Source organism: Urocitellus parryii, chromosome 8, assembly GCF_045843805.1.
Source record: "Urocitellus parryii isolate mUroPar1 chromosome 8, mUroPar1.hap1, whole genome shotgun sequence".
Lineage (NCBI taxonomy): Eukaryota > Metazoa > Chordata > Mammalia > Rodentia > Sciuridae > Urocitellus > Urocitellus parryii.
This window is the reverse complement of record NC_135538.1, coordinates 101,799,157-101,825,699: the sequence shown is the minus strand read 5'-3', so window position 1 is coordinate 101,825,699 and position 26,543 is coordinate 101,799,157. Positions and strand designations below refer to the sequence as shown.

At 35.5% G+C, this 26,543-nt stretch overlaps 1 protein-coding gene across 1 annotated transcript; it reads right to left on the bottom strand.

Annotated features, from left to right (window-relative positions):
- Window positions 1-1,412: 1,412 nt before the first annotated feature.
- Crisp1 (cysteine rich secretory protein 1) lies at window positions 1,413-26,543 on the bottom strand. The gene is made up of 8 exons (XM_026400902.1): window positions 26,466-26,543; window positions 23,732-23,734; window positions 21,413-21,541; window positions 17,747-17,837; window positions 16,209-16,357; window positions 10,927-11,024; window positions 8,752-8,840; window positions 1,413-1,540 (listed from the first exon to the last, which is right to left on the bottom strand). Exons 1-8 carry the CDS (start codon window positions 26,529-26,531, stop codon window positions 1,413-1,415), a joined length of 753 nt encoding a protein of 250 aa, XP_026256687.1. The 5' UTR covers window positions 26,532-26,543.

Here is a 26,543-nt window from a genome sequence, read left to right as displayed (position 1 = left end):
AGTTCCTGTTATTCAGAGTTCCATAACATACAGACTCACTTTGATGTATATGTTCAATGTCCTCTCTGTAAATTACCTCTTTCATTGTTCTCACTCTACACACCTGTTCATGGATGACTATCTACCTGAAAATACTACATAATGTTTTGCATATCTTTTCCAATTTTTTGAAATGAGGAAAATATTATCCCCTATATATGTAGTACACCTTGTAATTAATCATTGCCAAATACATATGTTGTTAAATTTATGGCCCATAAACCTTTTTTCCCCCATGCTTCACAAATGTTTACCCAGGAATGGCAATGAAACATTTAATACACTTCCAGGTAAGCAATTGTTTTAGTCAGTTTTGCTTTGCTGTGACCCAAAGACCTGACCAGAATGCACAGAGGAGGAAAAGTTTATTTTTGTTTCATGGTTTTAGAGACCCAGCTCATGGTTCACTGACTGTATAGCTTGGGGACACAGGCTAGGCCAAATCATGATGGAAGGCAATGGAGGAAAAGAGGGAATCAGGCCCAAGCACCAGGAAGCAGAGAAAATTTCTGATCACCTGGGACAAAATCTAAACCACAAAGCATGACCCCACTGATCTGTCTTCTCCAGACACATCCTATCTGCCTAGAACTACCACTCAATTAATGCATATTAGTGGATTAATCCATTGATAGTTTACAACTCGAATAATCTAATAATTTCCCTTCTGAACATGTTTGTTATTATCTCACACATGAATTTTCAGTGGACACCTCATATTTAAACCATAACAGTGATGTTTTCCCTGCAATTTGAGACTTAATTCTTTTTACTTTGTAGAATTTGTTTTAATGATTGATTTAAAATAGAGGTAAAATTTAAAAGTAAAGAATTAAGTTAATTCTGTAAGGAAGACAAGCATCAGGTTGGTTGATATCAGTGGAGAAAACAGAAGGACGCTCAAAAAGTAATACACAGCTTTAACACAGATAATTGTTAAGAGATGAAGTTATGTCATTGGTTGAATTATGTCAATGTAAGAAATGTAAATCGCATTTTAAAATTTGAGAAACATGTTATACTTGACCTTTCACTTAAGTAATAAGAAATTTTAAACTAGCTTTGTTTCCCGATGTATCAGAATAGGAGTGTGGCATTGATGAAAATATACTAATATCTATAAACAAATCTTAAAAATTAGGACCTTGAGTGCAATTAAAAACAAATTAAATTCAGCAGGCATCACTGGAGTAAATAGGGTAAAAATGTATGATGGTGCAACTTTGGAGGTTGAGGCAGGACTATTATTTGACTCCAGGGATTTGAGGCTTTGAGATCAGCTCGGGCCACATATTAAGAAAAGAGGGGTGGGTTGGGGAGATCCAGAAGGCATCTCATTTTCACAACACAGAATAGTTGCACATAACAAAGGGTTATTTTATCTCAGTCTTACACAGACAAGTAGCTTTGCAGAATAATTTAACAGATGGGTGTTTACATCCAAGGATTTTTACTTTTGTCTTGCAATCGTTGTATTCATCATAGTAGAGGCAGGGATTAGCTGAAAGAAAATGGTATTTTCTTTAAAAAATCACAGTCACTGAAGAAAGAGATCATTCTTTTAAAGACATAGATAAATTTTATTAATAGTAACTAATTAAATTTGATAAGCAAGAATAATTAATTCTGAATAGAAAACAAGCAATGACTTAAATGAGATCTCCATGAAGGAAAATATAAAATTCTTGTCTTATTCTAAAACGAGCTTTTTCCATGACAGATTTTTTGATACATTTACCTTTAAAGACATCAGAGATGAGTAATTTTCCAGTTACCTTGTCATTTTGAAAGTACCAATAGTATTAACAATATAAAATAAATGATAAAAGTTTAATTCATCCTTATTAATTTACACTATATTTCTTAAAGACTATGGATTTGCTTTGTATTATTAAAGATAACATACAATGTATCTAAAAACTGAATAAAGAGCGATAAAGGAAGATGGCAACTTAGATAAATCCACAGTGCTGGAGCAGCTTGGCAAGTATGAATTTAATCAACAGTTCTGCAGTGGCAAACTTAGAAGCATTGGAAGTTAAAAATTAATACTTGTACTATACTGAACCTATGCATTGAAACTAAGATATACTGAAAGAGGAAGAGGACTCTATCTAAACAGATATGCAAATCCCAAACCTCTGAAAACATGAGCAATCAGGCAAACAAGTCTTCCCAAATGTTTCAGTCCCCAAAGGACCCCACAGATGTGGAACTGGATGAAATTTCAGAGAAAGACTATAGAATATTAAAATGATTAATAAGTTTAAAGAATATCTCAGAAATGAATTGAAGCAAACACAGAAGATGAAAGATGATTCCAATAAAGAGATAGGGATTCAGAAAACAAACCAATCAGAACTCCTGGAAAGAAGTGAGATACAATAAATTAAATAAAAAGTTCACTTGGAAGTATCACTAACTGTTTAGTTAGATAAAAAACAGAACTTCAGTCTCTGAAGACAGGGTACAAGAATTTGAACACTCACTGAAGAGTAAAGAGAAATAAAATACAATAAAAGACCATGATCAGAATATACAAGAATTCAGGGACAACAGTAATGGGTCAAACTTAAAAGTTAATTGGAATTGAAGAGAGCATGGAGATATAGGATAGCGTTTTTCAGAAACTTTTCAATAAAATAATAGCAGAAAAATTTCTAAGGTTTAAGAATTAGATGGGCATCCACATATAGGAAACGTATAAAACCTCAAGTAGAATCAGAAAAGAACTTCTCCAAGACACATATAATCAAAATATTTAATATAGATATGCTCTCTCTATATATATAATTATATATATTATATATATAATATTTTTATGCTCTGCATAAAAAATGGCATAGCACATTTAAAGGTAAATATTTAAAGGCTCATTTCTGAATTCTCAACTCAGACTTTAAAATCCAGGAAGGCCTACAAAAAGATAGCCAAAGCTCTGAAAGAAAACAATTGCCAAACAAAATTTTTATATCCAGAAGAGCAGTCATTAAAAATTAAAGTACAACTGAAGATTTTCCAAGATAACTAATAGAGAGCATGACCACTGAGCCAACACTATAGAAAATACTGAAAGTATTTCTACCTAAAGAAGAACTTAAAAATAAACCTAAGATCTCTCAAATGAATGAAACCACTAGAAGAGGTATCAAGAAAATAAAAATTAGGACTTAATTAAAAATACAAAACAAATTAAAATGGCAGAAAATAATAGACCTCTATCCATAGTAACCCTAAGTATAAATATTACAAACTAAAATGAACATAAGACATCTATAGAATATTTCACTTAACAAAATTTGAATTCATTTTTGTTTCAGTAGCACATAGAACCTTCTCCAAAATAGATAATATCTGAGCTGACAGTGTAAATCTTAGAAAATTAAAAAAATAGAATCATTCTTTGTATCTTACCAGAATATAATAAAATGAAATTAGCAATCAACAGCAAGAAATAATAGAAGCCATATAAACATATGAAAACTGAATAATAATCCTTTAAATGAGGAATTGATAATAGAAGAAATGAGAGGAGAAATTTTTAAAAAAATCCTAGAGTCAAGTGACAATAGTGATACAACACATCAAAATTTCTGAGACACTCTGAAGGCAGATTTTAGGAGGAATGTTTATTGCATTAAGTGCCCACACTTAAAAAAATAAAAAGCCAGATCTTCTCTGTTGAGTTCTTTATCTTTTTTTTTTTTTTTTTTTGAGCCAGAACACAATGGAGGGCCACCCTGTGCCTACCAAAAAAAAAAAAAAAAAAAAAAAAAGATTTCCACTGTTTTCTAAAAAAATAAAAAGCCACCAAAAAAAAAAAAATCTAATGATATATCCTAAATACCTAGAAAAGTAGAAACAAACTAATATCAAAACAAACAGAAGATAGGAAATCATTAAAATCAGAGCCAAAATTAAAGAAATAGAAAATCTTAAAAATTACAAAAAAAAATCAATGCAATAACCACTTGGTTATTTTCAAAGATATACAGGATTGAAAAACCCATAGCCAAACTAACCAAAATTAAAAAAAATAGATGAGTAAAATCAACAAAATTAGAGATGAAAAGAAGATACCACCACAGATATTTCTGAAATCCAGTGTATTATTAGGGAATATTTTGAAAAGTTATATTCCAATGAATTTGAAAATCTAGATGATATTGATAAATTTCTAGACACATATGACCTACCCATTTGATTTAATAGGATGTAGAAAACCTAAATACATCAATATTGAAGCACTAAAAAAGTCTACCAAAAATCTACCAATGCCCAGGATGAGATATTATACTCAGCTGAGTTCTACCAGACCTTTAAAGAACAAATGCCAGTCCTCTCCAAATTATTCAATGAAGTAGAAAGGGAGGAGACACTGCCAAATATATTCTATTAAGCCCATATCACCCTGCTACCAAAACCAAATAAAGACACATTAAGAAAAGAAAATATCAGACCAATATCCCTGTTGAACAGAGATGCAAAAATCCCTCCGTAAAATACTAGTGATCTGCGTTCAAAAATACATTAAGAAGATTGTACAACATGATCAAATTGGTTTCATCCCAGGGCTACAACATTAGATCAACATACACAATCAGTAAAGGTAATTCATTGCATAAATAGAACTAAGAAAAGAAATCACTTGATCATCTAAATAGATGCAGAAAATGCCTTCATCAAAATCCATCACTCATTCTTATTAAAAATACTGATTTTACGTCTCTTTCAAAGATGAGATTGTTGCATTAAGATTATAAAAAATATTGTAAAATGTTTTGCTTACTTTTATGTGTCATATGCTTTCTCTTTCCTAAGTCACATAATTGATTCACCTTTCAGTGTCTTGGAGAAGGACTATAGTAGATTTATGGAAGTGCCACAGGGAGATGTAGATGTCATTTTATAGCCCAAACCATTGTGTATTTGGCAGTGTATTTCTGCTTCTTTTTCTTACGACCAATAATTTGCCAAGATTATCACTAATTACCCTTTAAATTAGCTACTTTTCATTATTCTAGTATGTTCTATATGTAATACACTTCGGGAAATATAGTATCAATGATTTTTTTAAAACTTATAAGTAACATGTTTCTGTTAGGGTCTGTAAACAAGTCAAGATGGCGCCTGGCATTTTGCCAGAGGGAGTGGTTTGTGAAGTAATGCCAGCAAGCTATTAAGTGTGGAGATTCCTTATTGGTTGACTGCTGTATCTAGTTTATGTTAATTAAGATAAGCTGTGTGGAATGTATATATACCCCTCCTGTCCTACAATAAAGGGCTCCCACTCCTGCTATATCAATGTACACAAGTTGCTCATCACCCCCCAGTTATTTTGCTGCAGCCGGACTGCGGTAGTTTCTTGCTTAGCTTGTAAGGTGTTTTAATGCATCTTTTTTCTTTAATTTTTAATTTATATAATCCTCCCAATTTAGTAAATAGAAATTTCTATTTTCATAAATTTTATTGGTAAAAAATTAAACAATATGTCTGCATATCCAGGTCTTAAATTCTTAGCATTGTTTTTGACAAATAATGCCTATTGGTATATGCACATATTTCTTTAATTTTATGCTTACTTTTATGTGTCATGTTTTTTCTTTTCTAAGTCACTGTGGGAGTCCAACATGGCACATGACTGAGTTAACTCCCCTGCTGGGCGATGTGGCATCAGGCACCCATGCTGCTAGACTGCCCCGCTCTTCTAGGGTTTGAGTGACTGTGTCTTTGTGCCTGAGCCTGTCTTCCTACAGCCCCATAGGTAGAGCTATGCTTACCTGTTCCTTTATAGTATTACCCCTTGCCCTGTTTAGGATAGAATGTTCCATGGAAATACCTTGTGTGTGTCCCCTTCTCTTACTGTGCCCCTGGGTGTGGCTACCTAGATGTCAGTCAACCTGCTGACAGTGGACATCATGAAGATAGACTCAGCCACCTGAAACCTGACCCCTTGCCTCATCTGAATAGCTTCTCCTAAATAAAAGGGGTCAGCATGTGCTCTTTCTCTCTGTCTTTCTGCGGACCCTTAAGGTCACAGGAGCCGCCACAGTGACCTCAAAGAAAAAGGTACTTGTGTCTCTTGCGTGGTTATTTTGCTCAGCTCAGTTAGCCCAGTTCAACTGGAGTAAGCCCTGAGTCTTTTAGTCGTGAGAACAAAAACCCGGCAAGTCATATAATTGATTCATCTTTCAGTGACTTGGAGAAGGACTATACTAGACTTTTGTTTGAGAAAAGACAGGAAATATAGGCATCAAGTCATGACTCAGGAGTGCTGCGCCCCTCCCCTGACTCAGGCAATGGCAAGGCCCTACTGAGGTGGATGGCGCAAGGCGTCCATCCTCTAGAGGAGCGCAGTATGTTTCTGGGAATGGGCTGGTTTGTTTTTGTATTCCTTTAATAAGTATAGTTGCGATTTCTCATATGACCATTAAGTATGAAGGAAAAAACATGACTTTCCCAATTAATGCAACTACTTCTAAAGCATAGATCTGTTTGCTCTAAATGCAATGATTCAGCTGTGGAGCGTAAATTGTTAATGTCTGATGAAAAACTCCCTGTATTCCTGTCAAGGAAGTTTTTGAGAAATTAAATTAAAATCTAGAGAAGAAAAATTAATGTTAAGAAGACAGATTAGTGCTTAGTACTGGGTAACTTGTTCTTGTTCCTGTGCACAATGGTTTGTGCTCTTACTCTTGTTTGATTAAAATTAATAACAAGTCAACCACTTACTGTAACCATGGCACCGGTTCCAGTAAGTAAGTCAAGAAAGAATAGTCAAGGTATAGGCCAATAGTTTGGGACATTTGTAACTATTATTAAAAGTTAACTAAGCAGAAACAGCTCAAAGCAAAACGCGAACTGAAAGTACAAATGCTTGCTTATGCATAAGCCAAGATACATTCTTCTATTCTAATTGTAGCTAGGTAATATTTTATTTCTTTGAATAATGATTCCTGTTTTGTAACCACAAAGTACTGTGAGCCTGCCAAAATGAAAAGTATATATGATCAACTTCACAAGTAAAGATTGGGATCAACACCTTCACTTTGGTGTCTGTGTTGTTTCTCCACCCCTTTTTCGCCAACTCCTCACCATCGGTTCATCTCCTGAGACCCCCCTGTTGGAGCTGGTCTCAGACACAGGAGCCTGTGGCCAGTGCCTCCATGATGAGGTCAAGTGACAAGCAGCCTCCCATGACACTTGAGGGCCAGTAACTGTGAAGTAGGCATCTGAGCCTACCTTAAACAAGGAGATGCCTGTGGGGACTGACTGCTTTTGTAGGTACTCCCCAGACTGGTTCAGAACAACACATGGATTTGGGACAAACCCTCTAGCACTGAAACAGTGATCATGTAGCAGTAGCAGAATCTTGGCAACCTGAATCTGTGTACTACCCAGTGCTGAAGTAACAGAAACTATAGCAAAAATGAACAGTTTGCTTAGACTTTCTGGAAGGACAGGCATAAAGTCAGATTAGAAAGATGGATAAATATCCACTCCTTCAATGCAAAAAAAAATGTCACATGCCAGTAAGCATGAAGGACTTTTAGGAAACCAATCTTACCTAACAGTTAAAAATAAGGTACCAGAAACTGAACAGGCAGTAATCAGTATGGAGAACTTTTGGATAAAGAAGTTAAAACAGCTATTTTAAAGAAACTGAATGAATGTGAAGAAAATGCAGAAAAACTGTTTGATGCTCCAACAGCAAAAAGAGTGCTGATAAGGATGTGGAGAAAGGGGAAACTTTATGCACTGGAAAGAATGTAAATTAAGGTAACCATTAATCAAAAGAGTATGGAGGTTCCTCATTTCTTTTTATTTTTTTAAAGTACTTTATAGTGCAGCAATTCCACTATTGGGTACATATCCAATAGAAATGAAACGAGTGTGTTGAAGAGACACTTGGACTTCCATGTTCATTGCAGTATTATTCACAATAGCTAAGAAAGGGAAACAATCTATGTGTCAATCAACTGATCAATGAATAAAGGAAATATCTACTTAGCCATAAAAGAGAGTGAAATCCTGTTCTTTGCAACATGATGTGGATGGAATTGAGTTCTCTATGCTAAGTGAAACATGCCAGGAACAGAAAGGCAAATCCTGTATGATCTTCCTCATATATAGAATAAAAAGATTGTTCTTAAAGTAATTGAGAGTAGAGTGGTTTTACCAGAGACTAGGGAAAGAAAGAAGAGAGATAAGTGGGAAAAGTTCATCACTGCGTACAAAACAGATACTCTTAGATGTTTCAGAGCAGGTGCAGAACAAGAATCACTCAGTAAAACTCTGCCTGCCATAATAAGCAGTCAAGAAAATCAAAAAGCCAAAAAGCAGGTACCTTTTCTAGGATTTTGGTAAACTAAAAGCAATATGATAATTTATGGGCTGCAGGAAGGGAGCTCAGGAGCTTTTTAGAGAACTGGGAACATTCTACACTTAATGTTAATATTTTATGTACATTGGCTCTACTTAGGAATTTTAAACTTTTAATGAGGACTCAAATTCTCATACTCAGACATTCTAATTTTCATAGGAATATATTAAATCAATGGTCTTTGGTCACTCTGAGCATGATGGAAGGGTAAGGAGAAATAATGCTGATGTATCCTGTCATTAGGTTGAATCCAAAGTTGTACAAAAGTGGAGCACATGGTTCCTGAACCCATGGGTCAACTTTAAGCAATCAGCATTTGCAAAACTTACTGCAAAGTCTGTCTTCACAGTTATTTGGACAATCTTCACATGGGCTGCCCTTCTTATAAGGTACATTAATTGTGTTAGGATCGTTTCCCCTGAAAGAAGAGAAAGTAAATATTGTTTAGTAAAATACATCATTGTACAATGTACATAAAATTTTACTAAGTGAATACAACCAATTTTAGAAACAAATTTTGTAAACATTCTTTTAAGCAATGAGCAATAATTTTTAAGGTGGGTATGAGATTTCTAGACTTACAGATAGGAGTATGTTTTTAGCATATACCACTTAGCAATTCTGAGGATCACAAGAATATTTTTCAGGCAATGTGCATCTCTCTTTTGATATTCTAGTCCTAACAGTACTTGGGACCTGTGAATGGTTAAATCCTAACAAACAGTATGACTTTGGAGTTAATTACAACAAAATACTATTTTTTATTAATAACCATGAGAAAGTAGGAACTCATCATGGAAAAGGGCATGGTCCTTAACCCTATTAAGAAAAAAAAAGCTTACTTAATTTGAATGAGAGGTGTTTGAATTTTAGCTTGCACTATATTATTATAAATATGAAACATGTTAGTGACTTTGGTAGAAATGCCTGGGATATTAAAGGAGGAAAGTACACTAGCACATGTTATATTGTTATATTCTGTGTATGTATGAATATGTAACAACAAACCCCATCATTATGTACAATTATAATGCACCAATAAAAATGTGTGTGGGTGTTAATAAAGTGTTTGGGTAAGGAAAGAAAAAGGAGACAAAATCCTCCAGTTCTGCGATATTTGAAATTTCAAAAAAACACAACTCTCACCTGTAGATGTCTAAAAACTTAAAATGTAGATAATGCCTGGTTCTTAATTAATACAACTTTAAAAAAAAAAAGTTGTGTGCTCTGGTTTAAAAACCTTATTGAATTTATAATTATTTCTTTAATATCTTAACTATTAAACTTCCACTTTATTAAAGAAAGTTATTACTAAATTTAATAAAGGATTTAGTCAGCAATATGGACTAATGTTTTATAGAGAAAATTTCCCCATTATAGCTATTCACATATTATACTTTTCTCTTTTACATTGTTGGAAATTCATCATAGACCACTAACTCCTGCAAAAAAGTAGTGCAAATGATATGTTGTAGGTATAAATAGATCTTATGGTCCTCAGATCAAATTATTGGAAAAAAATCCCAATAAATTTTAACTAATGAAATCAAGACATGGAAGACACAGTAATTCATATAGGCCTATTATATGAATATATTTTATCTTGTTATATATTACATTCTGGTGAATATACAATGATATTAGAGGTCCCATTTGAATTTAAGTATGGAACATGTTATCAACCAACTCACATTCATTGATTCACATCGAACAATCCTTTGTTGTGGTCCACATGTGGGAGACAGTGATTAAAGGTTACATTTGAGCTCACAGTATCAAGTGTGTTGACCCAGAAAATACAAGTGGCTGAAGGAATCTTGCAGATTTGTTTTCAACTCCATCAACAGAAGTGATACAAGGTGTTATTTATGGTCAAGTATCAGAGGGCTATATGCTTCTGTGAGTAATGTCCCCTATTCTGATAGCTGTCCCTGGAGTCACTCAGGTGAGCCCCTACAGTCATTCTTTTCTTACAGATTGAACTCCACAACCAAAGTTGATAAGGCAAAGAAATACACCTGCCTCTTGCTGAAGCAATCAGATTAACTTTTCTAGGAATTGTGCTTAGTACCTGTGATTCTATGATACACAAACTTAATTTCTGAAGAGAAAACATACAATATTACTCAATTAAGAATGCAGAATAACACTCGGCTTTTTTTCTTTGTTACTTTATTGAGATTACACTGCCATTTCTGCCCTTGAATTCTAAAACTACCTGAGCTACTTCAAATCTGTTTCCCTAACATAATACTTACCCTAGGTGTCACTGACACATAGGGAGACTACTGCTCAATTGTTTTTAATTTTTATATTCTCTTAATGAAATATAAACTTATTTAGTAAAATATGATGTAAAATATAGATGTGTTTGTTTTTTTGGCTGTGTCTGTGAAGGTATAACTGGAAAAAAATAGGTTTTCTTTCATAATGTTTGAAAAACTCAGTTATATTTTGTAAAGAAAAATACATTTTTAAAAGTGGTGGGAAGCAGTGATACATACTCATGGCAATAATGACAAGTGTAGAGATACTGAGGTACACCTTGTTTGCGGCATAATGAGACAGCACAACCAATGACGTAAGAAGAGGCCCAAATTACCTGAAAAAAATAGAGTGTTTTATTACAAATTTGACATTCAGCTAAATGACTACAATAGCAGTGCTATTATCCATGGTTAAAAGTGAACAAGTGCTGGATGCCACAGCCAATGCCTATAATACCAGCCGTTGGGGAGGCTGAGGCAGGAAGATTACCATTTTGAGGCCAGCCTCAGCAGTTTAGCAAAGCCCTAAATAACTTACTAAAATCCTGTCTCAAAATTAAAAAAATAATAATAAAATAAAAAGGGCTGAGGATGTGGCTCAGTAGTAAATTGCTCTTGGGTTTAATCTTCAATATCATAAAACAAAAACAAATACAACAACAAACAAACAAACAAAAATCAACATGCTTGCTTTAGGTTTTCTCTGAGCATGGCTTATTCAGAAGCCATAGAAACATGGTCCCTTGTTTCTATTAACACATACACAGGCACATGCATGGTTATAGACAATGGAAGCCAGGCAGAGGAAATCACATCTGATAGGCAAGCAAGGATAGCTTGATTGTTGGTGTTTTCTCTCTTTTTTGGCAATTTTCTTCAGAAGTATTCTGCATTTCTGAATGTTCTTTCTAATTAAAAAAAAAGCTCTTGATATTCATTTTCTCTGAGAAATGAAATGGGCAGAGCAGGGGTATAGGTAAAAGGAGAAGTGATGTTACTCATTTTGCAGTGAATAGGTGTTCTTCAAAAGAGACATAGATGCCATTGTGTACATGGGCTGTATATGGCTGAGCATGACACTCATCATATTATCCAGTATATTCCAGTGCATGACTCTAGGTCAGCCCTCCCTCATTTATTTTTGTTGGAACTAATGAGCCCTCCCTCATTTATTTTTGTTGGAACTAATGAGTCCATGACTGGACTATCATCAACATGAGTGGCTACCATCAACTATGGTTCATTCTTCTTGGTGGTTATATAAATAATCATCAAGGGAAGGACATTTTCTTATTGGTCAGAGAGCAGGAATAATGTAGAATACTGACTTAGCTTTTTAAGGCAAAGTGACTAGGTTTAAATTCCATCCCTATCAGTTTTTGGCTGGGTGATATTTGGCAGTTTGCTTTGTCTCAAAGTGTCTTTTCATAATTTTTTAAAAAGTGTATATTAATGCTATCCTTGGGCTGGGAAGGCAGCTCAGTGGTACAGCACTTCCTCTGCATGTGCAAGACCCTGCATTCAGTGCTCAGCACCACAAAAAAAAAAAAAAAGAAGAAGAAACAAGACAAAACCAGAAACAAATGTTTAGATTGTTGGAAGAGATGTTTTTAAAAATATGATTGCTTCCACTCCCTGTTGACTGTGTCCATGTGAGCCTGATAGGATTTCACTCAGCAAGTCCTGAACAATTTGCTCATGTTTCCTTTTTCCTGTTCTGGGTCAGAATGACTTTCTATAACATATTTTGATAAAATATTATTTTTTCTTCCCCTAAGAAAAAGCTTTTATGGTTGTCCATCTCTCTCCACCATACTGCTTTGAATTATCTACTGCTAGTGAGGACATGCCTTCACCCAAACTATTGCTCTACCTTAGATACAAAGCTTTCATGATGCAGATTCAATGTGTGCAGTTTTCTCCTCTCATTCTAACACTTGTCTGGGTTTCTTAAGAAATTCTGAACTATGAATCTAATGGGTTAATTAGAGAAGTAATTTGATAATGAAAATAGAGTAGAATGTCTATTTTTCTCATGTTCTCATCACACATTAATTATTGGTAAGATCACTGAATTTAACTTATTCATTCCTTCCACCCATAGCTAAGAAAAAAGTGAAGACGTAACTTTTTTCATTAGGTTTTCATGTTCTATGATTACATTAATACATTCTACAGGGCTGCATACAATTGAAAAATGTTACTGTTTTCTATTGTTTAAAATTTTAAGCAAATGAAGGCAAATTTCTTTCATTTGTTCTCTTAATTTCTTCAAAAAAAAGCAATGAGAGAAATAATTTTAATAAAAATATTTTTAAAGGGTGTTGAATGAGTTTGACAAAAGTAAAGCGAGATTATTTGGAGTTGATGAATTTAAGTTGCTCTATCAGAGTGGCAAGGATTACATTTTCCTTACAGAATTAGTGGGTCAAGTTGACTGTCATAGGAAAGAATTGAAAGGTAAAAACTGATGTTTCAAATTTGTCAATTTTTAGCAATACAGTCTATTGGCATTTGCTAATCCTTCAATGACAAAAATTATATGACTAAATAGTCATATGTTAGGATACTCTTGGATTATTGAGATATATATTTTATGTCCAGGCTATCAATTTTCAAAGAGCAATGCTATTAGCTAATGTTTCTTTAGTATTGTAGATATTGATAGGAATGTAGATGTTGTAGGAATGTAGACATTGATATTCGTATGTGATTAAGTCTATTATTTTTAAATGTTTTAACTTTGTCAGTGTTCAACAATAATTTTAATTTAGGCTTATTTTAAACAGATTTTACTTCAGATTTTATGAAACTTAGCAACGGATACATCTAAAGTTCCTTGCTTTTAGAATAATAATGCTTTTAGAATTTTATTTTTTCATTTTAATGTTTAAATCATCTCTTTTGGGATTATTTTGTTGATTTACATGTTATTGGAAAATTCAGATATTAAAAATTATTTCTAGACATGAACTTGTTTTCTACATGGTAGCCAAATGATCTTTTAAAAACATGAATCAGATTAATCCTCCTCCTCCATTGACCATCTAATTATTTGTCACTTCATTTAAAGTAAAATGTAAACTGTGCAGTAGCTAAGTAACAGCCTCAGTTGTTATAGCCCCCCTTCCTTCATGTTCTGAACTCCTTCCACTCTCCTGTTAATGCTGACCTAGCCTTCCATAACACTAAGGATAAATTTTATGAACAGGAAACTAAGAAAGTGATTTTGATTTTAAAAACATCAAAAGTCAGAAACATTTAGAAACCTTTAACCAAGGACATGAGGTGTGTGTACACTGAGAACTAGAATCCTTGACTGAACCTGAGGTGTTTGTACACTGAGAACTAGAATCCTTGACTGAAAGGAATAAAATAACTGTCATTTGAAAAAGAATAGCTTCTTCCAAGAGGCCCTGTGTTGAAGGCTTGGTGCCCTGGGTGGAGGTTGGGAGGTGCTGTGGAACTTTAAGTGCTGGGGCATACGACATGCCCCCGAGGAGATGTTGAGATCCCTGTCTCTCCCTCTCTCTCTCAGCTTCCTGGATTTTGTTGTGAGTACTTGCTCTGATATGAGCTCCCACCATAGGATGGTATAGTCATAGACATGCTTTATCCTTCAAGGGAGAGGAAGAATGATCCCCCAAAATGATTCCAAGATCACCAGGGCTGCTATCCCCACTACAGATCAGGGAGACAAGGATGCTTCCTGCTTGGTTTTAAAGGGTGGGTCTCCTCAAGTGACTTCTGACAACAGCCACGTCAGCAGGACCTTCTACTGAGACCCATGCCATGAGGCTGCCCTACTAGAATGAAAGGTCCCAAGAGGAGGTGCTGCCACCCAAGTGGGTCTGGAAGGCAGCTTGGTCTGGAATCCTTGCGTAGTTTTAGATGTGCTTGGGATCCATCATCCATTCCCCTTTCTCCATTTCTCCCTTTTAAAATAGAAGTATCTCTTTTTATCTCCTGTTCTTTTATTATATATTTTGGTAGTAGATAATCTTATTTCATAGATTCATTGCTGGAGAGAAATTTTGCCTCAGGATGAATCTTGCCTTACTCTTATGAATATCTGATTTAGATAAGATTTAAATGAGACTCAATTTTAAACTTTCATATTGATTCTAGATGAGTTAGCACTTTGGGGGCTGTTAGGATGGAACTTCACATTTGAGGAAGACATGAATTATGAGAAGGGAAGTGATGTAATGTGATGAACTGAATGTTTGTGTCCCCTGGTCTCCAAATTCACATTATGAAGTCCTCATATCCAGCGTGATAGCTGTATTTGGGGATGTGGTTGCTAAGGAAGAACTTCAATGAAATCATAAGAGTTGGACCCTCTTGCAAAGACACTAGATCGATCTCTCTCTCTTTTCCCCTTGATCCTTCTCCCCTACCTTTTTGTTTCTCTCTCTTCATCACTGGGGAAAGACCATGTCAGGGTATAGTGATTGTTTATAATCCAGAAAGAGAGATTTCACCAGAAACTCTGCTTTTTAAGATGTCAGTCTTTAAGTGTCCACAATGTGGGAAAATTAATTGCTATTTTTCAATCCCTAATCCTGTGGTATTTTATTATGGCATTCCAAATAGGCTATTACAATAGTTATGTAAAATGGTACAACTGCTATAGAAAATGGTATGCTCATTTCTCAAATAAGTGAACATACAGTTAGCATATAAACTACCAGTTCCTCTTATAAGCCCCAAAGAATTGATCCCAGGGAGTTGAACAGACATTTGTATACTAATGTTCATAACAGCATTGTTCACAATACCCCAAAGTTGTAAATAAACCAAATAAACGAATGGGCAAACCAAATGTGATATATACATCATGAAAAAAAATCTGACACATGCTACAGCATGGATGAACGTGGATTTAAGATATTATATTGAGTAATAGCCACAGAAGGACAAATATTGCATCATTCCAATACATGAACAATTTTGAGGAGTCAAATCCAGACAAACAGGAAGGAGAATGGTGGTTGCCAGAGGCTTGTGGGAGAGAGGAGAGTTAATGAGTACAGGGTTCCAGTATGGAAGATGGAATGTTCCAGTGATGGAAGCCCAGAAACTTGAATGTACTCCATGTTGCTGGGCATTAATGCTGCAGAGCATGAAAATGGTTAAAGTGGTGATATTTTAGTTATGAATATTTCACCACAAAGCTTAACGTTGGAAAAAAGGGGATTCTCTTATTACTAGGTGTTATTATTTACACCTTTTAAATTACAAATAATTTACAAAGGAGATTCATATTTTAGGATGTTGCAACTTCCTGAAAAATCAAATGAATGAAGATGGAAACCAAGACGGTAAGCAACTTCTCTAAACCAGGTATGGAGCTCATTGCACTTCCTTCTGTTCTCAATTATAAAAGGAACTCAGGAGATTGAGTTAATAGTCTAGCGAGCAGGTATGATGATTTTCATTTGTTTCCTATCTGACTTTTATTCATACGTGTTTAAAGGCATTTAAACACTGTGTGTATCTTCCAGAACACAGATTACCTGAGTGTAATGATCAGTTCTTGATGCCTCATCTATTGGTGTCCATTCTCCATATACAAAATTTTCAGACTCATTGTACCAGATTTTAATTATGTGAGACCAGGAGATAGGATGAGATTCCCAATGTGTATTTTCTCCACAAAAGGTATCTGAAAAGAGGAAACAGGGCTGAGTTACACTCATAAGTTTTGAGAACGTCATATAAGGAGATTTCCCTCATTTTTATTTGGTAATTGGTTCACTGATGATCTAGGCAGCATCTTATAAGAGAAGGTAAAGGCAATTGTATCCTTTCTGTCAATCTTCTTTCTCATAGATCACTGGGCATGTGGTGTCAGGTTTGGTGAGAAGTTGAGAATACGAGATAATGAGCTCTGAAATCAAATCCATCAACACTGCAGTCTCTGCTACTTCCAATCTGAGGGAAAAGGGTGAAGCCAAAGAAAAGCCTGTGAGTTATAAAAGGGCCTTGGCTCCAAAGCAGCCACATACAGGATCTAGGTTGCGTAGGATCTCGACATGAATATTTATTTAGCCACCTACTTAAGGTATATCTATTGACTAGACATACTACTGAAGGATAATCTGTTTCTTTCAGGGAAAGAAAGACCCATGTTGCTATTTCACTGCTCAATAGAATTTGGACTAAAAATCCTAATAATCTGTAGATGTAAAGTTGCACTCATATTTTTTTTTTTACTATTTAGTATTAAAAGGATTCTCATGAATGTCTAGTTCTGTAGGAAGTACTAATAACTGTGTAGGAATCATCTAATTGATATGCCTAAACATAGGCTCCTTGTTGATCACCTAAAGGTGTTATGTAGCTCAACAGAGTTCACAGAACTCATTTCTCAGCTGTGTTAGGGTTCCATTGCTAAGAAATTCCCAGGGTGATTTTTGGGTAGCTGAGGTAACTCTTAAGGTACAAACCTTCTGGGTACCTAGCTGCACTTAGTCTTCTATAATAATGAGGGTTTTGGTTCTTTTCTACTTATGGATAGAACTCAACATTTGGAAATCAGAATACACACATTTTTAAAAATTAATAAAAATGAAACATTACACTAGGTCAGAGTTTACTTCCATATATGGGCAAGTATAGATACAGAGTAGATGACGAAACTTATTCTTTGTTTGTTTGTTTATTTGCTGGGGCTGCGGTGTGTTGTGTGGGCACCAGGGATTGAACTCAAGTAAGGCTTAAGGCAGGAGCTCTCAGTAGGTATGACGCTATGACAACTGAGGTCCCTAACATATTCTTACTGATATACATCCACCACTGAGCCACATCTCCAGCCCTATTTTTTATTTTACTTAGAGACAGGGTCTCACTGAGTTGCTTAATGCCTGACTTTTGCTGAGGCTGGCTTTAAACTCACAATCTTCCTGCCTCAGCTTCCTGAGCTGCTGAAATGACAGGCGTGCACCACTGAGCCTGGATGATGTAAGTTATTCTTGTCAGGTGACAGAAGAATCCACATGCTTGGTGAGATTACTTTACGGTTTTTATAAGATGCTGGGTCATATATACGTACTTTTAATTCGCCTCTCAAGTGGGTTGCTGTCTGTCTTATCACAATACTTTGAAAAAATTCTAGCATTTCCTGCAGCTTCTTCACTCCATTTCTAAAGTGGCAAGAAAAAAAAAAAAAAGACAAGCACACAATGTCATTCACATTTCCATCATAAGATGCTTATTTATTGTTTCTAAGAATTTAAGACTTGTAATATCTTTGTGTAAATTAAAGCTTAAATAATTACATTACTCTTAAATATTCTAATAGGAAAAAGGGAAAAATTACAATTCAATATATTGGCCCTTGAATTCAAAAGTTCAAAATTAAGAATAACACTCAGCAGTAGCTTCTATCTCAGAAGCAATAAAAAAATTAAGTGAACACTTTCAGGAAAACAGACAAGAATTAAAAATCTAGCCCAATAATTTATTGATAGTTTCACCTCAACATTTTATTTTACCTCTTTGCATCTCAGTTTCTGTATTTGTAAATGTGACCCATCATTCATGTCCTAAGACTTGTTTTAAAAGTTTAGTGTGATAATCTGTGCAATACAGTTGTAATATTATAAATTTTGTGCTATGTGTTCCATAAACAAATTATAGATATGATTAGAAACATATACAGTCATACATCTCTACCTGAAATTATAAGTAATCTCAGAACAGTAGATAACATCACATGCTAGAATCTCTTACCAATTCTGCATGTGTTTTCTCTCACTTTATCTTGATGCAACTTTACAAATGAGGTACTATTATTTTCCCTGTAAGTAAATAAAGTAATTGAGGGACAGAAATTTTGAATAACTCTTAAGGATCACACTACCAGCAAGTGACAAGGAATTTGTATCAACTAGTCTGGTTCCAGTGTGCCCTCTGAGATATCAATGTAGGTCAGGTGTGTAGAATCAAGACATTTTGTTGGCTGAAGCTCAGGAACAGCTATTCTCCAAGTAAGGCTTAAGGCAGGAGCTGTCAGTAGGTGTGACACTATAACTACTGAGGTCCTTAACACATTCTTACTGATATACATCCATTTAAGACTGTCCTTATATCACATGTAATACATTATCAACAAAAGGTGTAAGGTTCCCCCCACTCCCACCCCCTAATGAACTTCTTTGTAATCATTCTGTTATTCTTCAGATGACATTCTCATTTGCAACACTGTCCTGGGCATGGGAAGAAGTTTATTATTATATGAGTATATGCTGCCACCTTGTGGTACTTTTCTAGAATTACTCTTCAGGTTGAATTTACTACTGGCACTGACTGTGGGAAAACATGGTTTTGCTGGGTTTGATTATTTCATGCAAAGAGGGAGGGAGGGAAGGAGAGGGGGAGGGGGAGAGAGAGAAAGAGATAAGAAGAAGGAGGAGGAGGAGGAGGAGGAGGAGGAGGAGGAGGAGGAGGAGGAGGAGGAGAAGGAGATGATATTGTCTCATTGAAGGAACAGAGGTGACCACAGATATGATCAGTGTACAGTGCATAGCATAGTATCTTTAGGCACTGGGAATGCCATTTTAACGACTAGAAAAGAAAAAAAAAACTTGTCTATTGGTATCATTTTGATAAATGCCTAGAAATGGACCTCATTTGACTAAAATCATACATAATTCTTTGTAGTGAATGCTGTGATGCTCTACAGAGGTTCCTTTCCAACCTTAAGGACTCAAACGCTCAGCAGGTAGGAATCTTTCTGATAGGAGCTCTATTTTCTGATTCTGAAAATTGTCCTTATCTGTGAACATATTCCCATTCTGGGGCAGCACACTTCCAAAAACTGGTAGATGCCAATACCAGGCCACCTTTCTCCACCTTGGGACAACTCAATGAAACCTCCTAGTGTTTCAGCTTCCCATGAAATAAGCTGAGGCTTATGTTGTAATGATATCACCAACAAAATCCTCCCTATGCAGAATCTCTCCCTACTGCCACAGGCAGGTGTAAATCTGGATATTGTTTCCATGAGCATCCTACATGATAGTACCCATCTCATAATCTCTTTATCTTATCTGGGAAAACTACCTCCAAAACTCATTGCCCATTCTTCAGTTCAGATAACTTTGAAGCTGTCTGGGACATTACCTCTGATTAATGATGGTGTCACAAATAAGTTCCCATGGTTGTTGTCCAAAGCTATGAATGCTAAAATCTTATGTTTAAACATAAGATTAAATTGAACAACTTTTATTTTCTTTTTGGAAAATATCTTCCTGGCATTTATTTGACTCTTTCTATTTCTTTCATTCCTTAATTTTGCTGCTGCTAATTCTATTCATTTTCTCCTATATATGTCCTATTCATGGTTTCAGGCACATCTCAACCCCCATATTTCCTTTAAAACATGAATCAGTTTTACTAATACATTTAATTTACTACCTTTTGAATAACTGAACCTTAATACTTAAATATGTGTGTTCTTACCTACTTTTCTAAAGTTTCCTTTGTATTCACCTTTCATTTTCAGTAGTAAGGTCTCTGTAATATGAGATTATAACTTCCATTCATTCCTTAATGTGTTTTGGATCTCATAGTTGTTTGCTCATGACTGCTAAGGAGTTTGGATCCTGTTTCTCTTAAGAGAAGGAAGTGATAAAGAGCAGAGTCCCTGGAACTAGCCCCCTGGAAACAAAATCTGAGCTCCAGCACTTCGGATTTTGGATAAGCTACTTAATTTTCCTGGGGCTCTGTATTATAATTTTTTTAAATGGAGATGATTTTATTGTGAGAATTAAATAAGTTAATGTAATAAAGTACTAAAAAATGCTTATTAACAACATCATACTCCTAGTAGCTGCAATACGAGTCAAGTATACCTATAAAAGCTAAGGATTTGTTTTCTTCAAATAACACTTTCAATATTACGATGTCCAAGAAATAAATTGCAAAATCCTTTCAGTATTCTTCTGCTTCTTCCTCTTTCTCATTTTCAAGAGAAATTTGTCTGTTAGAATCACCCTCCACAGTCTGCACTGCAAGGGAGCAGGCTGAGGTTTCCACAAACCTGAGGATACTTCTGGATAGTAAAATTGAGAATACTCACTTTATATACCCAAGACTTCCCTAAGTTTGTCTTGTTGCAGAAGACACCGGGTTTATAGTGGAAGCACAATTCCTCTAACCCTTTATGGAATACAATAAAACTGAAAATAGATTTGCCAGTACTTCACTGGCAGCATCAACTGGCACTGAATCTGGACATCTTAATCCTCAAATAAGTGTCCAATAGCCTCTGGGCATCTTCCAGATGAAGAAAGCTATGCAATGCCTGAATAATTATTTAATCCAAGTTATTATGTACTATCAGCATCAGTTCAGCTGAGGGCTTGAAATAGTTCCAAGTCAGACATCCTGAATCAGAACATCAGATAGGTGTTACCAAGTTCTTCAGGTGACACTTTACTGAGTTCTTTTGGTGATTCTCAAACGCACTAATATTTGAGGAACACTGTCCAAAGGTACATAGGAACTGAAGCTCAACTGTCTGAGTCAAAATTGCTGCTCTATCATTTCTGACTATACAATCTGTTATAAGGTACTTACCTCCTTCTTTTGCTAAGTGCTAGGTTTGTTGTGACAAATGTATATTTAGTATATTGAAAGTTCAAGAACCTAACAAGATCCTGGTCAACACCAAGAGTATTAATCCCTCACTGGGGACATTACTGCTGGATCTTACCATCTTCAGCATGTTCCTGGCTGGTGGAACCACTCTTCTCCTGATGGCATTATGTATATTGACGATTTCTTCTTGGACAGCTGTTAATTCTGTGTTGAGTTTAGTGTAGAGGTTTTTGGATACTTTTGTCTGTTATCAGAAAATAATTTATTAATGTTACTTCTTTCAACTGGAACTTATTACACATGGCACATTATTTGCACAGCTGTGCACAAAGTAAATTTAGAATTTATATTGAATAAACAGTGATCCAGGGCATTTTGGAATCTACAGTGCCTTAGGATGTTAGTTCATGTTATGTTTAGTTAGTATATTCTATTTCTCCAGTGTGAGTTTTAAGGAATTCTAAATGTCAGGCTGAGGTTTCACTAATCTTCAGAATAGTGCATGATTGTTCTGTGATTTAAAATTTTTCTACTATGTGACTTATATATTGGGACATGTTGAAGTACATTTTTTTTATTGGGCAACAGGGAACACAATGGAACTCATCTTGAAATTATCCCATTTACAACTTATTTCCCTTCCTAGGCTCCCTCTCTATGTGTCTAGTCCACTACCCTTCACCCCACTATTTTATTTGCTTTCCAAATAAACCACTTGCACTTAAATTTTCTAATGGTACATTTCTGGGAGAACTCAAAAGTATACCTTCGTTATTGAGTGTGAAGCCCTTAAGTGCTATCCTCTCACATTCTGTAATTTTTCTCTTTTATGTGAGAAAATAACAATGTCTGCCTGCACACATGTAAGAAAGTATAAAATAGAATTCAAAGAGTCACATGACTGTTCTTTGAGTTTGCTTACCTTTTATTCTGCGACTCACTAAGGAAAAAAAATAACGTGGCCAAAATATTCTAGGCTAGTATTAATTGTTATAAAGAGTATTTGGGGGGCATATATCACTCTGTACTTCATAACCTTAAAAAATGAGGGAGATGGTCATTATTTTATATTACCAGGTTTGTGGAAGGGAAGAGGGCGTAAATGTGGAAGCCAGAATACCCCTCTAGAGACTGTCCCTGTAGACACCATTTTCATTGAAAGTAGACTCATATGGTGCCATTTTCTTCTCTTATCACATGAAGCTCTGGTCTAAACTAGGGGAGACTTTGGAGAGTCACAAGAATCCACATACTATGTTAAGGTTAGAAGTCACCTTGCTCTTCTGGAAACCCTAGTTCTACTAAAATACATGACACTTTTGCTACCATGTCATCCTTGAATATTTGTAATTTCATATTGTGGTTTTTCTGCCATTTCTTTTCATTTGCAGAGATTGTGCCTCCTAAAACAAATTCATCCTGTTACCCAGATTTCTGAGTTACCTGAATGGACTCTTAACATCCACATGTAATTCTCCAAATCTCTACTGTCTTAGGGACTTGAACTCTTCTGCTGTTAAACCTTTCCTGCAATCCTTTTCATCTCTCCACTTTGATTGTCATAGAATATATTTCATATTGTCCTCAAATACCATACCTTCCAACTTACTTGATCAAGTGTATTTCCCTGTCTGGTCAGGATTTCTAGTTCCAAGTTGTTGTGGTTGACCACCCTGTTCTTCAATGTCATCTAGCCTTTTTAGCATACACATGTCTCTGCTAGTCGACTTTTATCTTTTCCTCTTTTTCTATCCATTCTATCTATTCTTTCATTTCAATAACTGACTTTCTAGAATACGAAATCCTTCATCTATCACCCACACCTACAAATATCCCACCTAGGAACACCACAGATTTGGATAAGAGTAACAATTCCTCTGATGGCCCTGTCAGTTGAGTATTGACAGAAAACAAAATCCTATGAAATAACAAATAATGGTGTCCCTTCAAATCAATATGAATGATTTCAAATTGTCCCTTAATTGTTCTCATTGATTCTACTTAATTACCTGGTTAACTTACTTGGTCTCTCCCTACAACATTATTGAAGAACTTTTGCATTTTCTTCTATTCACACCAACCTTTTCTCAATGGATTGTGAAATATTGTACTTCCCCAGTAAAGAAAAGTGATGATAGAGCTGCTTCCACTTCTCTTGCCTAGTCTACCAACCCAGCCTCTGTATCTGTACCCATACTTTTCTTTTTTTGGTGACATCTATCTTGTGGATAGAGGCCAGGGATGCTGCTACTAAACTTACCACAAGGCCCAGGTTAGCCCTCCACAACTAGTATTATTATTCCATAATAATATGCCAATACTGCGGAAACTGAGAAACCCTACATAGAATCAATTCCTGTTAAGGTTCCATAGAAGTTCAACTTGTATAGCCAATATTGTTTAAGCACTTGATCTTACTTAGTCTATTGCCCACTGGCTCCTTTGATTAAGCTTTCAGTGTGGGAATATTCTTTCTTTTGGTATAAGACACATCCAGCACCTTTTGTTCCTCTGCCACTTCTCAGGTTTCTCTTCTTCCTTCTGGACTGACTGTCACTATAGCTTTGCCTTCTCTTGGCCCCCCAGAGCCCCCCCAGTACTGTATTGCTTTTATTTTCTTTCTCCACTCCCCTTGCTATTCTTTTACCTACCCCAATAAAAAGCACAGGCACCATGGAGACACTTTCCTATTGTACTCAAGAACAGTTTACAATTCTCAGAAAGATGAAATCTTTAACAAGGTATTGCTCATTTCTTGGCTTGCATTTAGGTTATGCACCCTGACTTTTCTCTACCTCAGTCACAGTGATGTCCCTTTAGTGATCCTACTGTGCCTTTTCCCATCCTGCCTTAGAATATGGGTCTGTGCCTGTTCGTTTGATAGCTTGCAAGACCAACTTCACCTTCAGATCTCAGGTCTACCAGGTCCTCAGAGAAGATGCCAAATTCCTCAGACAATATTGAATTTTTCGAATAACTGACCACAACTCCCTATACTTTTCCTTCAAAGGTCTTTTTATGTGTTGTCTTCCAGATTCTCTTGGAAAACTGTTTATCTCCATAGGCAAACAATTTCTGTCCCATTAGATGACTAATACCCCAGGAAACTGATACTAGGATAATTTAAAAATAAAATTCGGGCCTGATATTTAGTCTATAGCCTTTCTACTTAAAATCCAAAAAAAGAAAGCATAAGATGCTTTGTTTACAAGTTGGCACATCTTATAATTTATTTTAACTGAGATTCATGTTTAAAGCTTATATAGTACATTTATGTTTGTGTTTAATTTGTCTAATCTTCCTGTTTCAATTTAAAATTCTGAAGCCTTAATTTTATGAGCAAACTGTCTATAAAATTATATGCAAGTGTTTCAATGAAACTCTGCCTATGGAATGTATACATTTCATTTTATCATTGACTTCTGCTCTTATCATTGTCTTTGTGGATTCTTGATCAGTAAGTAGATCAGGTTCTGGTTACCTTGAATGGAAGGATATCTTCCTATTTACATTTTGCTCTAGGCTTGTAAACAGTGGCACTGATTCCTTCTATCCTATGGCAGCCTGGGCCAGCCCATCTCCTGGGGTTTGGGTTAAGTGGCTTGAATAGCCTAATATTAGGTCTTCAAGGGAGATTTCTGACTCGCTGCCATTCATCTTTTTCTTTGGTGTTGTGGCTCAGCTTCAAGTTAGCTTTTCCTCATTGCAAAGTGTGAAGTATGCCCTTCCCCTTCGGGGAACTAAAAAGGGTTAAGAATCAAAGGAAGATTGGGTATGGTGGCACATGCCTGTAATCCCAGTGGCTCAGGAGGCTGAGACAAGAGGATGATGAGTTCAAAGCCAGCTTCAGAAAAAGCAAGGCACTAAGCAACTCAGTGAGATCCTATCTCAAAATAGAATACAACAGAGGGCTGGGGATGTGGCTCAGTGGTCAAGTGCCCCTGAGTTCAATCCCTGGTATAAAAAAAAAAAAGAAAGAAAGAAAGAAAGAAAGAAAGAAAGAAAGAAAGAAAGAAAGAAAGAACCAAAGGAAGAAGAAAACATTTTCAACACTCTACTTCCAGCCTATTACTAGAGGACTGTTGGGTAGTAGACACTTGGTCTGCCTTTGTAGAGCAGGGTGAATGATAGGATCCCAGCACCAAACTATACCCAACAGCCTAAAGCATACAGATTTTCTTTAATCAGATACCTTCTACTTGTGACTTCTCTTACCTGGCCTGTGGAAACACACACACACACACACACACACACACACACAAACACACACAAACATTGTCTTTGACAAAGCTATTTATTTTGAAAGGATTTTAATAAATTAAAATATTTTTATAGCATTGGAGTTATTTAAAGATGAATGTTATTGACCGATCATAAATTATTGGGGACATGTTCTTTACCATATCACTGAGTGTTCTGCTTTTGTTTTGTGATTGTTGAAGTTCTTTTCTAAAATTTATTTATTTATATAGTAATTAATTTATTTATTTGTGTGGGACTGAACATCAAACTCAGGGCCTCCCACATGCTAGGCAAGTGTTCTACCACTGAGCTACATCCCTAGTCCAAAGTTCTTATTTTTAGCATGTAAAGAGCTAGTCCTCTGATATTGATAACATGGTTAGCAGTCCCTCATACCTCTCTTTGTCCTTGGTACTTTCCAGTTTCATATTTGATTTAATGGCTTAAATTTTTATTATAATAATAAATCATATAGCTCAATTGGTATATTGATGTAATAACTTGTCTGGGAATATAAACAACAACAGTGTTGTCTGTTTTTGTTTTTCATTTAGTCAGTGGAAAATGGATATATTTTAAAGAAATAGTTCCTTTTGCATATTCTCAATTGTTTTTGTTTGTTTTGTATCACTGCAAAAAAATATGAAATAGGCTTGGGCTCACAGAGCTAAATAGAACAAGGTTAATTTTAGTGCCACCCCCTTCTTAGCCATGAAACTTTACCATGTACTTAATCTCATTGTTCTTTGAATCTCTAATCAGTAATAGGGTATGAAAAACTGTACTTGTCTAACAGAATTACTGTGAGAAGTAAGCCGGTAATTGTTGACATCTCCTCATAACAGAGACTGTAACACTGTTATATTAAAGGGTTAGTGCTTATCCTCATCTAAAAAGTAACTTTGTAACTCACCATCCTCACATACTCTTACCTCCAAAACAGGCAGGAAGCCAGCAGCAACTGCCAAAATTAAGAAGTATTTTGTTGCCATTCCTGAAAAGAA

What these genes read in the sequence shown, in the direction of transcription:
- Crisp1 (XM_026400902.1), bottom strand. Translation starts at nt 26,531, where the DNA reads ATGGCAACAAAATACTTCTTAATTTTGGCAGTTGCTGCTGGCTTCCTG. An exon ending in GAACTGATCATTACACTCAG is followed by an intron (nt 11,025 to 16,208) that starts GTAATCTGTGTT and finishes TATTTTTTTCAG; the next exon opens with GTAATTTGGGCCTCTTCTTA. An exon ending in ACTTGTCATTATTGCCATGA is followed by an intron (nt 8,841 to 10,926) that starts GTATGTATCACT and finishes CTCTTCTTTCAG; the next exon opens with GGGAAACGATCCTAACACAA.